Source organism: Lepidochelys olivacea, assembly GCF_965140295.1.
Source record: "Lepidochelys olivacea isolate rLepOli2 genome assembly, chromosome: 2".
NCBI lineage: Eukaryota > Metazoa > Chordata > Testudines > Cheloniidae > Lepidochelys > Lepidochelys olivacea.
The window spans coordinates 184,713,913-184,731,313 of NC_140412.1; the positions used below are offsets into that span (position 1 = coordinate 184,713,913).

General features: G+C 41.2%; 1 protein-coding gene across 5 annotated transcripts in view; it reads left to right on the plus strand.

Moving 5' to 3' along the window:
- LRRFIP2 (LRR binding FLII interacting protein 2) overlaps positions 1-17,401 on the plus strand; it is a 140,746-nt gene that overhangs the window by 10,659 nt on the left and 112,686 nt on the right. For all 5 annotated transcript variants that reach the window (XM_084620172.1, XM_084620168.1, XM_084620169.1 and 2 more), the window contains exon 2: positions 6,194-6,347. In XM_084620172.1, coding sequence (XP_084476298.1) covers positions 6,258-6,347 — 90 coding nt within the window. In that variant the 5' untranslated portion in view covers positions 6,194-6,257. The remainder of the gene's footprint in view (positions 1-6,193; positions 6,348-17,401) is intronic.

Consider the following 17,401-nt stretch of genomic DNA (forward strand, 5'->3'; position numbering starts at 1 on the left):
AGTCGATGCAGTGGGGGACTGTGCTCTTGTTGGCTTTCCTGCAGTTCCAACAGATGTTTGCTCCCCCAATGGATGCTTCATCATGTCCATTTGCTCCCCTATTAGCCTCAGGATTGCGTTCTACCTCCACTCTTTGCACTCACTCAATTCTTTCCTGGTCTCTGACACTGAATGCCTCCATGCTTTAAGCTGTGCCCTGTCAGTGCAGGACGACTGCATGAGCTCTGCAAACAGTCGTGAGTGCATTTTTTTCGCTTTCTAATCTGCGATAACCTCAGGGACGGAGATGATAGGGGGAGCGTAGAAACATTTACACCTGGGGGAGATAAGAAGGGAGAGTAATGTACAGCACAGACCACCCCCCCACCCTGCTGCATGCCTGTTCTCTGGGATGATTCCTTCTCTCCTCCCCCGGCTACCTGGCTGTTCTCCGGGATGATCCCTTCACCCCTCCCCACGGCCGCATGGCTATTCTCTGGGATGATCCCGTTTAGCCAAGTGCTAACAGCCCAGCATGATCGGGGTCCTCTTACTGTTCCCTTACAAAAATTCTCCTATTTCAACCAGGTGACGATGAATGATGTCACTATACTGAGGCTAACACATAAAGATATAGACCGAATTTTGCTTGAATGTGACCAAAACTCAGGACCATTTGCTTCCATGCTTTGTGCTGTAATGATTCCAGAATACTTGCTACTGGTTGGCGTGGTAAAGTGTCACTTTTGTTTCTACTGCCTTCTCGCATTTATCTCCAGACTTCTTCTCCTTGTCCAGATCTATTAATTTATCAATCTTCTATTCATTGAACTTTTTGCAACTTTGCACTTTTAAGAGAGGTAAGGGATTGACTCTGTGTACACAAATTTGCAGAGGGACAATCGGGTTGAGGTCTGTTGTTTCTCACCTCTCTATTTATTTATTTTTTAAAACCTTTTTTTGTTGTTAACAAGCATGTTCTCTCTGGGGACACAAATCCACAGTTTGAGAACTGCAAAACTAAGTATCTCTGATGGTATCTTCTAGACTGAGCACAGAGTCCCATTGGTAGGTAGATAGATTAACCTAAACAATCTATATAGAAACCCCTGGAATCCCATAAGATTGGGTCCCTAATTCATGAACTATTGGAACTCATTTAAGAAAAGTTTTTTAAACTTTACATGAATATATTGTCTTATATTATAGAATTAGAATTTATACTCCCTATTCCATGATGATATCTTTGAGCTATAATAGTTTTAATTAAGAACATCTTTAGATAGGTGTTTCCCTCAAAAATTTTATCAAAAAAATCCAACTTAAATAAATCAGATTTTTTTTTTTAAATCATTGATTTTTATTCTCCCTGAAGCTAAAGGTGAGGTCATACACAGCTAAAGGTGAGGTCCTACACAGAGGAGCAAAGAATGTAGGTCACACTTATAGGATCAGGGGACTATGTATTTGAAAGTAGTGACTCTGAAAGAAATTTTATGGGTCATGGTGGATAATCAACTGAACATGAGCTCCCTGTGTGGTGGGTGGCGAAGAAAGCAAATGTGATCCTTGGATTTATAAGTGAGGGGAGTATCACAGAAGTAGGGAGATGCTCTTACCACTAAATATGGCATTGGTGAGACCACTGCTGCCATAGTGTGCACATTTCTGGTATTGACACTTTAAAAATGATGTTGACAATTGGAAAGAGTTCAGAAAAGACCTACAAGAACAATTTGAGTTCTGGAAAACCTGTGCTGCAGTAATAGACTAAAGAATGCCAGTCTATTCAGTTGAACCAAGAGAAAGGGAACTTGATCATAGTCTAAGTATATGGAGGGAAGATTTCTGATGATAGAGGACTCTTCAGTTTAGTAGACAAAGGCATAACAAGATTCTGTGGCAGGAAGATGAAGCTAGATAAATTCAGATGAGGAATAAGGCCTACATTTCTAATAGTGAGGGTAATTAACTATTGAAACCACTTAGGGATGTGGTGGGTTCTCTTTGGAGTTTTTAAATCAAGACTGAATGTCAAAAAGGCATGCTTTAGTGCAGCCAAAAGTTATAGGCCTAAAGCAGGAATAACCTGGTGAAATTCTGTCATTGCTGTTATAAAGGAGATGTTCATAGTGGTTCCCTCTGGTCCTAAAATGTATGAATCTATGTATATAATTTTATTTCTTGTTTATCCACAGAGGTGCTTGGTTATACAGACTCTCTCTCAATACATTTAAAACTAACATGTCAATGTAGGTTACATATGAACATGTCTTTCTAAAAAAAAATAAATAAATAAAATCAATACCACAGCCAAATGTAGATAGGTGAAAGCATCAGCAGGCTGTACAGATCATGCACACCCTGTGGTTCAAATGTTCTGCTTGCTGTTGTGTGGAGAGGTTAGCAGTTCAAACACTTCAACTGCTAGGTGTGCGCTGGAAGCCTCGTACCATAGCACAGCTCTGCTCTCCAAGAATGAATAGATGGACTTCAAGATACAAATTACTTTTTAGTATCTGCTGCTTGGGACTTGAGTTCCATATTGTTAGTGGTTGTTGTTATCCCAAAGCAAAAGCTGTACTCATGGCAGGGGTGGGAAAACTGCGGCCTGCGGGCTGCATCTGGCCCGTTGGATCTTTTAATCTGGCCCTCAAGCTCCAGCTGGGGAGCAGGAGCGGGGTCTTGCCTTGCTCCACTCCATGTGTGCAGCAGCTCTGCTTGGCTCCTGGAAGCTGGTGCAGCCGGGGGCTCTGCATGCTGTCCCCACCCCAGGCATCGGCTCTGTAGCTCCCATTGGCTGGGAACCATGGCCAATGGGAGCTGTGGGGGCACTGCCTGCAGATGGAGCAGTGCGCAGAGCAGCATGGCCCCACCTTCATGTGGGAGCCGGAGGAGGGATGGGCCACTGTTTCCAGGAGCCACTTCAGGTAAGTGCCACCTGGATCTTGCACCCCTGAGCCCTCTCTGCATCCCAATCCCCTGCCCCAGCCCTGATGGCCCTCCAAACCCTTTGATCCTAGCCCGGAGCACCCTCCTGCACCGCAAACCCTCATCCCCAGCCCCACCCCAGAGTCTGCACCCCCAGCTGGAGCCTCATCCCCGTGCGCCCCAATCCTCCGTCCCAGGCCGGAGCCCCCTCCTGCACCCTGAACTCCTCCGTCCCAACCCCACCCCACAGTTTGCACTCCCAGCCGGAGCCCTCATCCCCACCACCACCCTCCGTGTGCCCCAATCCCCTGCCACAGCCGGCCCTCCATACTGAGATGTGGCCCTCAGACCAAAAAGTTTGCCCACTCATGTCATATGGTATCTTGACAATCCAGTGCTATATAGTGGGTTTTCTGTTGATCTTTTAGCACTCACATTTGGATGAGACATTAAATAAAAATCACTCTGTTCAGATGGCATTTAAAGACCCCATGACACTCTTTGAAAAGAGGTAAGGCAAGTGATGGTTTGTCTGTTTATAGAATGCTCTTACTGTCTAAATGCTTTGCATGTATGTGGTACCAATTCTGTAGGCATAGATCCAGGCATCAGAACGGGTGGCACCATGGGAGGTGATTGGTTGTGTGGCCTAAAATATAATATTTGTAACCTGAGGGAACACTATGAAGAGAACTTTTGCAGTATAGTCTTGAATCTGAAGATCATAGTATGTGGGACTGAGAGTAAGATTCTTTCCCAGGGAAGTGGGGGGAAAGGTGTTTTTAGGTTGTGTATACATGTAGATGTATCAGGAGAGAATGTAAAGGAATAGAAAAAGAAATGAACAAAGTGATAACCTGAATTAGTTGTGGGGCAAAGTTGATATTTGTGTTCCCCTTTTACATGCCAAGCTAGTTATCTTTGAGGGGGCACTTGATGATAGACTTTCTGTTACTGGAATAGGAAAATGCCATGGTGTCTTGGCAAACTCTCTTAGTAAATTATGTTCTAATGTTAAAGGCTTTGTGTGTTAGTTATTGAATGGTGCTACCGCCTCTATCTGTATAATCACTGTGCTACTAGTATCTATTTTGTAGGGCTGTTTTGAGAAACCTTGAGTGTGAATGTTGCTATTGTAGCACCAAAAGTTCTGTTGTTGTGCTACGCCCCGCAAGGTTTTATGAAAGCATTGCAGAATTTAAAATGTCTGTATGGGAGAGTATTAACATTTAATAGATAGAGATTTTTCTTTCTGTTTTTGTTAAAACTGCAGAAGCATTTCAGGGCACGGAATAAATGAGGCAGAAAAGTAAAGCATGTTAGGCCATTATAGATAAGGGTTCTGTTGGTTGAGAGGAGCAGCTTGCTGTATTTGCTTTTCTGGCACTTTCAATCTTTATTTTGACAGAGTGACCCCACCCAGGTCACCCTATTTAAAACCTGAATATATGAGGTTTGAAGGTGGAATGCAGCTTTGCCAGTCTGCATAATAATGCTTATAATAAATGCTGTATATATAAAATAAACATTCAGGTGTACTGAATTTTAAATGCTAAAGGGAAACTTCATTACATCTTTAATATAATTTCAGTAAATCTGAATAACAGGAATTGTTTTAAAACAAGATTAATATTCTGTGCCAAGTTCTATAGTGCGTCACTTTCAGAAGTGGTGTGCCGAGTCTTCATTTATTCACTCTAATTTAAGATTTTTGCATGCCAGTAATACATTTTAATCGTTTTAGAAGGTCTCTTTCTGTAAGTCTTTAATATATAACTAAACTATTGTATGTAAAGTAAATAAGGTTTTTAAAATGTTTAAGAAGCTTCATTTAAAATTAAATTAAAATGCAAAGCCCCCTGACAGGTGGCCAGGACCCGGGCAGTGAGTGCCACTGAAAATCAGCTCGCATGCCGCCTTTGGCACATGTGCCGTAGGTTGCCTACCCCGGTGTATACTGTAGGATACTATTTATGCTGTGTACAGTACCATACAATTAAAAGTAAGTTCCTTATCTAATCCTGCAACTCACAGAAGAAAAGCAGCTAAGAAATGTAATGCTCCACCCTCTTGAACAAAGTTCATGTTGTGTTATATTTCCCTATTACAATAATTTTATGATAGCTTTAACATTTAACTTAAGGTCATCTTAGCAGTTCCAATAAGAACCATTTACTAAAGGGAACTTACAGTTAAACATGTTGTGAGCCGTTACTTGGCATGTACAATTTTATCCTGCTCCAGAGCAAACTTTTTGACCAAAAAATCTTAAGTTTAAGTATATCATAAGTAGTAGGTCTCTGAGCTTTCCTCCCTTTAATCCCCCCCCAACCCCGTCTCTCTGGCTGCTTGAAACAAAGCAGTGTTCTCTTTCTCTTAGACATCATGGCTACTGTGATGATGTATTTTCTCATCTGGCCTTCTGGCTGCAAGGGTATATGTATGTCTACTAGCCTACTTCTAGCCTGTTGTGAAGGGGGCAGTTTTTTCTACTTTAGCCCCTAACCCTTTTTCACCTCCATTTTGGGAGGAGTCCCACCTCAGCGAATAGCTTCAGAATTTGGATCTACTGTTGCTTGTGACTCTTACTAGCAGCAGTAGAATGAAATGAATATTTGTGAGAGCTTAAATACTGCCTATGGGGTTCTGAATAGTAGTAGTGAAAAGTGACAAGATACTGACAATGACAAGTTGCTGCTTGGCAAAACTCTGTGCATCAGCAAAGGTATTAGAGCTTCCTGCAGACTTAAGAATTCTATTGAATGCAAATAGAATGTAGTGTCTATGGCAGGGGTCGGCAACCTTTCAGAAGTGGTGTGCTGAGTCTTCATTTATTCACTCTAATTTAAGGTTTCGCGTGCCAGTAATACACTAACATTTTTAGAAGGTCTCTTTCTATAAGTCTTTACATACAACAATAGTTTAGTTATATATTAAAGTAAATAAGGTTTTTAAAATGTTTAAGAAGCTTCATTTAAAATTAAATTAAAATGCAGAGCCCCCTGGACCGGTGGCCAGGACCCAGGCAGCGTGAGTGCCACTGAAAATCAGCTCGCGTACCACCTTTGGCACAAGTGCTATAGGTTGCCTACCCCTGGTCTATGGCCGTAAGGGCAAGACATTCTTCTAAAATGAAAGCTGAGATTCTGAAATTCCCCTGTTTCTCTCCTCCCTCAGAAAAAATGCCAGAGAAATCTTACTATGTAAGTAGACTTCTTAAGTGCTTAGTGTGTTACATATAAAGAAAAAAAAAACCTGATTATATTTATGCATTTTATTTCAGATCTGAAAGTTGAGTTTTGACCAGTTCATTCTTGCAAAAGAAATCCAGAAACTAGAGAATAAAAATGGGGACTCCTGGATCGGGGAGGAAAAGAACTCCAGTAAAAGATAGATTCTCTGCAGAAGATGAAGCCTTGAGTCACATTGCCAGAGAGGTCTGTAAATATTAAATTATCTAACATATAAAGAATAAATGAAAAACCCAGAATGCAGCCATAAAAATTAAAACTGTTTAATGCATAGTTCTTAAGGTGGCAACAATAACTAGTTGCCGTATTTAACAATTGTTATAAAAATTGAAGTATTTAAATACGTAGTAGCTTAAATCAAACTAAGCTAAAAATATATTATTGTAACATTTTAAAGTGTATTGTTGCTGTTACTCATTTATTCTAAAGTAATTGGTTACTTGTTTTCTAAAGAAATGGCTTAGTCCAAATTTTTTTTGAAAATCTATATTTATCTCTGCTGTGATTTATACCATGCTTTGGGTTGTTTATGTTGAATTCTAGTGGATATTACACATGAAATTCTGTGTTATAACTTTCAGGGGAAGTTCATAATTTTCAAAAAATTATTCAGGAATATAGGTTGGGTTTAAAATTTTCTGGAGCACAATTGTTAGCTCACCTTAATTTGTAGGTGACTGGCAGGTGAATATTCATCAGAGGCGAGCAACTGGAAGTTGGTAGGAGTCTTAAGAAGAAGTTGATGCAGGGAGGAAATTGGTCCTACTAAGCGTCAGGTATTGGAGATGTATAAACAGTAGATGAGGATTTACTTACTGGGAATGGTTCTAGTATGAAAAGAACTGGGATTTACTGGAAGGCAAGGACCCATAGTACAGAAGGGAATAGAGAAAGATTGAGCCAAGTTCTGCACTTAGTTGCACCCATGCAATCCTGTTGACTTCAGTGGGTTTGCAGAGGCAATCTGAGGGCAGAATTTGATCATCTTTATACTGTGAAACCATGGTAAACAGAGAACATCTATATTTAATCACATTTCATAAGATAAAATAGTTACATAATCACATCTTTGGCAATATAGCAGCAGTTCCTCACTATCAAATATTGAGCCATGAAAGAGCTGAAGTAAAATAATGCTCCTAGAGTTGTAGGGTAGTGAATGAGCATAATAGGGGGAGCTCACAGTGATCCCTATATTTAGGTTTTCCAACACTTTCCACTACAAAAGTTTCTGGGGACCTTGTTAAGAAAAGTTGTGATGCCTTCATTGTTTACAGCAGGCCTTTGAAATTTGGCAGAGATGAAGCTTTGGGATCAGAAAAATGCCTTTTCTTGGCCTCATGAAATGCCACTCAGGTTTGAGAGAGACTTTTTAAAATTGCCGTTTCCCCTTTGTCACTTGTTGTCAGCAAAATGTTGTCATCATGTTAAAATAACTGAACATGAGCATTCATCAAAGCAGCAGCAAGAAACTGACTGGGAATACCAGGAGAAGGCAACCTTTCTGGGAGGAGAGGTAAAAAAAGCTGAGCCTGGCTGGCTCCTTGAACCTAGTGCAGAGCCCTGGCTAGCCGTTACCCCGTCTGTGGGGGCATCATGTCGGGAAGGATTCCACACACACACACGCACCCCCAAACACATCTTTGAGATCAGGGGCTTCTCTTTAGAATGATTGTTCATATAAACATTCCACTAATGGTGTGCAAGTGCTTGAGTTTGCAGTCTTTTGGCCAACAGTTTCCATGTGGTGCGTGTGCTACCTCAGATTCATAGAGTCATAGAAATGAAGGATTTGAAAGGATTACGTCCAGTTCCCTTTGCTGAAACAGGACCAGGTAAACCTAGACCATGGTTGACAGGTGTTTGTCCAACCCGTTCTTAAAAACGTCCAACGATGTGGACTCTGCCAACTCTCTTGGAAGCCTGTTCCACAGCTCAACTACCCTTAAGAAGCTTTTCCTAATATATAACCTAAATATCCCATGCTGCAGATTAAGCTCATTACTTCTTATTCTACCTTCAGTGGATATGAGGAGCAAGGGATTCCCATCCTCTTTATAACAGCCCTTAACATGTTTAAAGACTGTTGTCAGGTCCCCCCTCAGTCGTCTTTTCTCAAGACTAAATGTGTCCAGGTATTGTTTTTTGTTCGTTTGCAACTCCTCCCAGCTTGGTGTCCTCTACAGATATTATAAGCACACACTCCACTGCATTGTCCAAGTCATTTATGAAAATATTGACTAGTACCAAACCCAAAACTAACCCGTGTGGGACCCCATTGCTTACACCTTCCCAGTTTGACAGTATATCATTGATAATTACTGTTTTGAGTATGGTCTTTCATCCAGCTGAGCACTCGCCATATGAATTTTATCTAGATTGCATTTCCCTAGTTTGCTTAGGAGAATGTCATGTGGAACTGCACTAAAATCAAGATATACTTAATCTTCTTTAGGTGCTTAAATAAGAGCTGACTTCTTTTAGAGATCTGGCCCCAAATGTGAAAAACTGGTCCCACTTTGGAAACAACTAAAGAAGATCTTCCTTTCTCTTAAGCTGTTCTGTTTTGGAGATGAGGTTCTGCACTCTCTCTCCCCACTGTCAACTTGAAGTTGTGAGCATGCTCGGTGTATGGCAGATTAACTGCCAAGTTCTATGGGGCCCTGAATTTGACAGAATATTAATTCAGATATTTTGGATTGTTCTGGAACTTCCACTCTTACAGTCCAATTTTTGTCTTGTGGATGCTGTACTGAAGACATCATTCTGTTTTTGTGACATTACAGTCTGTGGTCATGAAAATGGTTTACATGTACCTGCCAATATCAGTGTCTATAAGCAGGGGCATTTAGAAAGAAGACTAAGTGCACACCTTTTCAATTCAGTTGAAAAACGTTAGGCTTGCAGGGATATAAGTCGACTGCTTCCCCTATTCACTCGGCAAGTAACAGTCAAAGAAAGAAATTAGGTTGATTTGGCATGATATGTTTTTGACAAATCCACGCTGAACGTTCCCTATAACTCTGTATTTGTTTACAAGATGTTTAATAATTTATGCCAACATCTTTCCAAGTATCAAAGTTAGGTGGACTGGTCTGTAATTCCTTGGGTCCTTCTTTGTTCCTCTTTTTAAAGATATGTTTGCCCTTCTCCAGTCCTCTGTGACCTCACCTGCCCTCTATGCTTTCTCAAAAATAATTGCTGACAATTGAGATTGCTTCAGCTAATTCCTTAAGTGTCCTAGCATGCATTTCATCAAGCCCTGTTGTCTTGAATATGTCCAAATAATCTAAATATTCTTTAACATATTTTTCCTCTTTTGGCTTGTGTTCCTTCCCTCTTGTTAATATTAATTGAGTATCTGGTCACTATTAAGCTTTTGATTGAAAACTGAAGCAAAATAGGCATTAAACACCTCGCCCTTCTTGATGTCATCAGTAAGGCTAAGATTTTATCACAGATTTTTTTTTTTTTTAGTAAAAGTCACGGACAGGTCATGGGCAATAAAGAAAATTCACGGAAGCCCATGCCTGTCCCTGACTATTACTAAAAGTATCCATGACAAAATGAGGAGCTTCAGGGTCTCCACACAGCCCTGGCAGCTGCAGGGGCCCCAGCTCAGAGCTCCTGGGGGCTCAGAGCTCCAGGGTCCCACGCCACCAGCAGCTCGGAGCTGTGGGGTCCCCCTGTGGCTCGCAGCTCCAGGGGCTCCCGTTGCTCACAGCAGCTGGGAGATCTGGGGGCGGGGGTCCCCCCCCGGGTGGATTCCATTACTTGAGTGATCTCCATGACAAAATAGTAGCCTTAGTCATCAGTTGTTATAAGTAGGGCTGTCAATCACAGTTAACGCCTGTTGGGGTTGGGGTGAAGGGGGGTGCAGGCTCTGGGGTGGAGCCAGGGAAGAGGAGTTTGGGGTGCAGGAGGAGGCTTCAGGTTGGGGGGAGGTCAGCGTTTGGGTGCGGGGAGGGAGGCATCGGTGTGGAGACTAGCTCCATTGAAAGGGGTGGGGGTACACGAAGCCCCAGCAGGCAGCAGAGGGAAGAGGCGCGAAGCCCCAGCTAGCAGCTCAGCTGGAGAGAAGCCCCAGCCTATATTTTAAAATATAGAAAACATCCTAAATATTTAAATAAATGGTATTTTATTATTGTTTAACACTGTGATTTAAAACTTTAATCAGGATTAATTTTTTTTAATCACTTGACTGCCCACATTATTAACTCTTTCCCTGCTAAGTAGAGGGCCTATGCTTTCCTTTGTCTTTTTCTTGCTCCTAATGTATTTAAAAAACCTCCTCTTATTGCCTTTTCTTTCTCTTGCTTAGGGTAACCCATTTCGTTCCTTAGCCTTTCTGATTTTGTCCATACATTCTTGTGCTATTCTTTTATACTCTTCGTTAGCATTTTGTTCGTGTTTATACATTTTTAGAATTCCTTTTGATTTTCAGGTCATTAAGAGCTCCTGTTGGAGCCATATTAACCTCTTCCTAGTCTTCCTGTCTTTCCTTTGCATCGGAATAGTTTGCAGTTGTGTCTTCAATATTCTTGCCATGAGAAACTGCCAGCTCACCTGAACGCCTTTTTTCCTTAGATTTTTCTTTCCATGGGACCCTATCTACCAGTTCTTTGTGTCTGTCAGTCTGCCTGTTTGAAGTCCATTATCCTCATTCTGCTGCTCTTACTCCTTCCTTTTCTTAGAATCATGGACATCTATCATTTCATGGTCACTTTCACGCAAATTGCCTTCTACCTTCAGATTTGCTACCAATTCCTCCTTGTTGGTCACAATTGAGTCTGAAATGGCAGTCCCCTTGGTTATTTCCTCCACTTTCTGAAACAAAAAAGTTGTCCCCAATACAGTCCAAGAACTTTTTGGAAAATTTGTGTTTTGTTGTTGTTACCAGGTGTTGTGTTTTGAATATTTCTGTTTGTCTTTGAAATGCTGCCGCCTCCTCCACCTTCCTTGTTCTGTGCTCTGGAGTAGATCCCAACCATGCCATTATTTATATATATATATATAATATAATATTTTTACCCCTTTTATTTTTACCCAGAGACTTTCAACTGGTCTGTCTCTCACTTCCTTCTGGACCTCCGAACAAGTGTATATATTCTTGATCTAAAATGCAACACCACATCACTTTTTATCTGCCTGTCCTTCCTGAACAAGCCATACCCTTCTATGCCAGTATTCGAGTCATAGAACTTATCCCACCAAGTCTCTGTGGTGATAATTAAATTACGATTTATTTTACAGACGAATGTTCCAGTTCTTGTTTGTTCCCCATACTCCTTGCATATGTGTATATACATCTAAGATGTTAAGTAGTTCCCCCACTGATTTCCTTTTTATTGCTCCTTAGACTGTATTGTAATTTTCAATGTCACTCCAAACATCTATCCCTCTGTTAAGACCACTTTTTTATGCTTATCTGTGGACTTTTGTCACCTTTCCCCTTTGGTGTGCGAAGATGCTCTTCCCCTTCTTGGTCAGGTGGACCCCATCTGTTTCCAGCAAACCTCTTCTTTCCAGAACAGGAGCCCTTAGTTGAGGAAGCAGAACCCTGCTATCACACCAGCTGTGAATTCTTCTCCAGGATGCATGTAGCCCTTCCTGCTTCATGTCAAGGGCGTAAAAGGGCAAAGCGCAACAACCACCACTCAGTTCCTTTCACTACCTCTTAATTCTTCCAGGTTCCCCAGATTCAAATACTGTTTCTTTTTTGAGGGTGCCATGCTTTATTAAAATGATGGGCAACTAAATGCCTGCCCTGCTTATGGGAGTTGTAAATCCTGGAAAATTTGCTATCTGCAGGACTCAGACGAAGGCTCGACTGCAGATATATCTCACAGGCAAGTCCATGAAGCTGGCATCAGTGCCTAGATCTCAGGACACCACTGTCCATGACCTCCCAGTGCTGAAGTGATCAAGTGCTAGCTCGTGGACTCACAGGGCTTTATCTTCAGCTCTGGCTTCTAGAGTGGCCAAACACAATAAAAGATAATCAGAGAAAGTACAGGCCAAGAGGACATCTAGCGGTTGATCCTCTTTTTTTTGAAAATCTTCTCAAAAAGAATTTCTTCTCTGTACCGCTCTACTTTCAAGACTTTGTGGTCCCATGTGGTTCCTGCCAATGCTGAATCTTGCTGTGCTGCCATGGCTTTAGCTCAGAGATAGCAGTCAAATGAGTTATCCAAAGTGGCACTGCTGAAAACTTTAATTGAACAACTTAACTCCGTTAACCTCCAGCTCTTTAACATTGGCATCAACAAAGGCTTTTCCAACACTGCAGACAGCCGTAGTAATCTCTAGATCTTCACCGTGATGTCATGGCACAGTCTCTGTTGTTGTTCCCTTGTGCCATAGAGCAATGACAGTCCTCATAGTGCTGTACGAACCAGAATCTCCCTTGCTGTCCACATCTGTATTGCTGGTGGCACCAGGACACACTCTGTCTATAGTGAAGAGTATCGCTTTGGTGTTACCAACAATGCCCGCATGTATGGCACCATCTATGGAGTTGGCATGCTCCTTTTTCATTGTCCTCTTGGATGGCTTCACATGATGGCTAGGGAATGGAACATTCCCATACGTACTCTCCCAGAAGGTCATCTCCACCTTCCTCAGCCTCGCTTAGAGAATCTAGGAATTTCTCTCAAGACAGATACTGGAATGCTCACTAGACAGGACATGTGGCCGTGGTTCCTGACACCATGGCCACCAGGCTCTGACCCTTTAATGCCCATACTGAGGTGCCTTGGACTACTCAGGGAAGATAGAACTACCCAGACAGGACTTGTTACTCTAAGGCTTCTCCTTCTACACCCATGGTGATGTCAGGTTGCACCTGAGCCTCTACCTGCTCAGACTTTCTCTGGCATGTCCTCCCATTTAGGTGATGTCACAGTTCCTCTGGTTAATCTGTTTGGGCCCATTATAATTTCCTAAACCACCAGTGGTGCTGTGGTTCACCTGAGTACATCTTGAACAATTTTAGGTGATTTCACGACCTCCAGAAGACCGTCTCTAACTCCTTACAAATCCCAATGGAGGAGGTCTAGGAATCTATCCATAAACTCATCAATAGCTTATAGTCTGTTTCTTCAGGGAAGATGGTCCTTCTTATGAACAAGGCCATTATGGACCTTACACGAGTGATCTTGCCTATAGTGCTTCCCACATCCTGCAAAGTGGATGAAAAGTATCAAGTTCCATCTTCAGGGGCTGAGTTCTCTTATATGCAGCCAGTATCATCATCATCAACAGTGGCAGATGCTAATCAAAAGTTGTCAGGAAAAAAACACTCCAAAACACAGGGAACCTAACAGATTTGATTTATTGACCATAAGTCGTACTCCTCTGCTAGCTTGCAGTTATGTGGTGTTAATTACAAGGTCATGATGGCCAGGTATGACTTCCTTAATTATGAAAAGTTCACATCTTTGTTAACAAGAGCTGCCTCATACAAAGGAGGAATGTGCCACTCTGGATAACGAGGGTTAACTAGTCACCGAAACCAGCTTCCCGGCCTCACTGGAGTAACTGATGCTATATATCATTCAGTAACTACATCAGTAGTTATATAACAGGTCTTATGGCTGCAAGGATCATTGGACTTTTCTCAGGAGGTGCAGTCTACAGTGTACGCCTTTTTGAAGGACTGGAGTTACTCGGCTCTAAAACAGATGGAGCCCTTCACCCTCTGAAGGATCTAAGTGCAACACTTAGATCTCCTGGGGTCTACAGACTAGCCCATAAAAGGAAACACATCAGACAGCAGTCATGTGCCCCACAAAGGCCACATCCTTCACCTGTCTTCATCAGAGAATGACTGTCTTCAAGAAGAGGCAAAGTTTCCACAAAAGGGGAGAGACTAAATTTGCAGGTCACTCTGTGCAGCCTGTATTGCCAGCAAATCTTTCATTTTCCTTGAATTGTCAGGAGATACAAATTTACTTCTATGGATTTAGAGCCGCCAACCCTTTCTTTTGGGAGCTGTCTAACGCTTTTCAGGCACTTATGGTCCTCAATTGCTGGACCAATGTGTAATGGATAAGATAACAGGATATTATTCTGTTTCATAATGAGCCTACGCCCAACCCACTATCTCTGTTCCTTTTCAGGAACCCTTCTTGTGAGACTCCATTGTACAAAAGTCTCAGTGAGAAGGGTTGGAGAGATCCAAACATTGATGTCCAACCTTCCTTGCATGGTCTTCTGTCCAGATAAGATGTCTTTCGAAACACACCCAAAATTTCTGTGACTACCTTTAGCAAAATTCTGTTTGAACCAAAAAATTCACCAGACCCAGCACATGGGTCCAGTGGCCCACTCCCTAACCTCTTTAATATAACAGTCTTCTGCTAAGAGCTAATGTAGTTAGTCCTGGAGCTCAAGCTGTGCTGCAGTGCTAAAGGTTAAGGGTTCAGATACTATGGATGATGAGAGGGTTGTTAAAGTTGCATATGATGGAATATATTTTTACCTTGTTCCTTTAAAAAAAAAATCTAGCCAATTACATACAAAATATACTGTGTAGAATGTACTTTAAGTTGAACATTTAGTTATAAAGAAAATTGTTCTGTTTGCGAAGTCAAACACTCAAATTAGGAAATGTCAGTTTTTAGGTTGCCCATGTATCTTAATTCTGACTTCTTGTATGCATTAATTTTGATATTTTTTAATTACATAATCACATTCTATTTTTTTCTAGATGACCAATAAGACATGCTTAGGGAATGAATCAGGGTTGTGTACTGAATGAGGCTATTTGCAGGATCCTTGCCTCATTTGTTCTAGAACTTGGAAGCTGTGTGGAGAACAAGGCATAGGACAGCAGGAAGAAAAATGATGCTCTTGTGCAGGTGAATGCCATAGAGAACTCAGTTTTATCCCCATCTCTGCCATCTTTTTCTGAAGGGCTGAGCAAGTGACATTAACCAAAATGTTGACAGGTGCCCTAGTTGTGTGTACCTCATTTCCAGGGTATACAATTTGAAACGCAGAATAACATGGAGGAATACTGAGCATTCAACTGCAGCTGAAGTCTGGGATTCTGGAAGCTCAGCACCTCTACCAGTAAGTCAGCAGAATCTAGCGTAATGATCACAGGGTTGGGGAAATTCTAATCCTGGCTCTGCCAGTAGTCGACTGTACGGTCTCGGACAAGCTTGTCCTTTCTCCACCTGTAAATGGGGGAAATAATGCTCTTACATCATTGTAAAGATGTGGAAAGCATGTGTGAGACGCTCAGATACTATGGTGGTGAGTGTAGAAAAGAACATGAGGAAATGAAAAATCCTGTGTTTACTGTAGGTTTTGGATAGTGTGCCGTAAATAAGATGGGATACCAACTAAAGGTGAGGTTAAAAATATTGAGCAGCTGCTTCATTTTCTGAACCACCATCTATCCTGTGTGCTGAAAGGGTGAGAGGTCTGGTGGGAAGAGTAAAATATGATGATGCAGTTAAAGGCTATCATATTGTGTACACACAAGGGGGAAGGATTAAGGTTGCATGGGCAACCTAAATTCTGGTATATCTTAACTTTTGAGTGCTTGACTTGGCCACCTAAATGCTTTCTTACCATGACTTTTGATGCAACTAGATCATATTAGTGCATGTGAACAGGAAGTACTAGAATGAATATGTAACTATCATTTTCAGAATTTTTTCCAAAATTGGTGAAACTTAATTTTAGAACACATTTCAGTATTAAGTTAGAGACTGTCAACTTAAAACCTAGTCAACCTTAAAAAAAAGAAAAGAAAAGTAGTTTTAGCTATAGCTGCCAATGGCTTTGCTGGCGATTGTGGTTTTTCAGTCATCTTTTCCTGTTCTATAAAAACTCTTTTGTACTATTTGCTGGATGAAAGATCTGCACCAATATGGGAAACTGACTTCTGCAGAGAGAACAGTGAAACTAACTTATTAAAAATGATGTAAAAGTAGTTTGTATTATTAAAACCTTGTATGATGGTGCCTTCTGCTGTCAGGTGGTTTAGCCCCCTTTGTTCATGCAGAGCTATCAGGCTCTTGTATACTGCTTCAGAGAAAATACCATAGCCATCTTCATGCCCAGTATACAGGCTATCATAGTCCATCTGTTAGCCAACTTAATTGAATGTAAGAGGACTGAGCTAATGTTCTCTTTGAAAGGGCTAAAAAAGTATTTTCCTACAGTATAATAGATGGAACCAATGCCAATTCAATAAAATTAGGTTATTTAAATGGATTGAAACTTCTTTAAAAGTAACGATGTACTTATTTCTGGAATCTCTGTATGTTCTCTCCTGGTGCTTTAAGAGTCAAACTGTCTCATTAAACACAGCATGGTACTGTCCCTCACCATTGTCTAGCCTCTTTAGAGGACTAGTTGGATATGGGCCCACTCCACAGTTTTCAAAAGGTAACTCAATTGTCTAAGTACATATTTGTTTCTGGTGAGACTTCTTTCTATTTATAGTTAAAGTACATCTTCCTTTTAGCTCATCTTATCCTATACTTTGTGTTGAGATTATTAGAATGACTCTTCACTAATTTCTGTGCAATCCATATGTTAAGTAAAAAACTTGGATGTACAGACGTTTCCACAATGTGCATCTACAATTCTGTAGTGTGCTTGGCACCAGATAGGGTGTGGAGGTGTCCTGCTCCCTGTGCTGAAGAGCTTGCATTCTGAGAAGGACCAACAATAGACATCTGGTGACGAGAAGATGAAATTACAAATTGTTGGAGTGATGTTCAGCTTTTATCTATCTGGAGGACATCTTCCCTTCTCATTATTTCTCGCTACCTGATAAGAGGGACTACATACATTTTTTCCCTATCTTTCTAGGTTGCTAAGAATAGAAATGAACCCCACCCTCAAATAGAGCTTCACTAATATGTGGGTTAAAGGTGATTGGTGCAATGGCCAGCATAGTTCAGTGGTGGCAATGAAGGTCACAGTGCTTAAATACAGAGTACAAAGCTTGATGTATAGGTACCACAAAGGTCAAAGTTAGTTACTTGCTAATCTTGGATCATTAAGATAGACTAGTCACTTTCATTTGTTAATTTATAGTCAACTTCACTTCTGCTTCTCATATGTTAGAATAGTGCTATAGTGTCTGCAGATGCAGTGTAATGTTTACAGTCAAGCCAGTTGTTTTAATTGAAATAACTTTTTAAAATATTCCCTGAAGTTATTAGGTTTTGTGAGAAATGTATTAAAATATATCTCCCATGGTATATGGCACTATA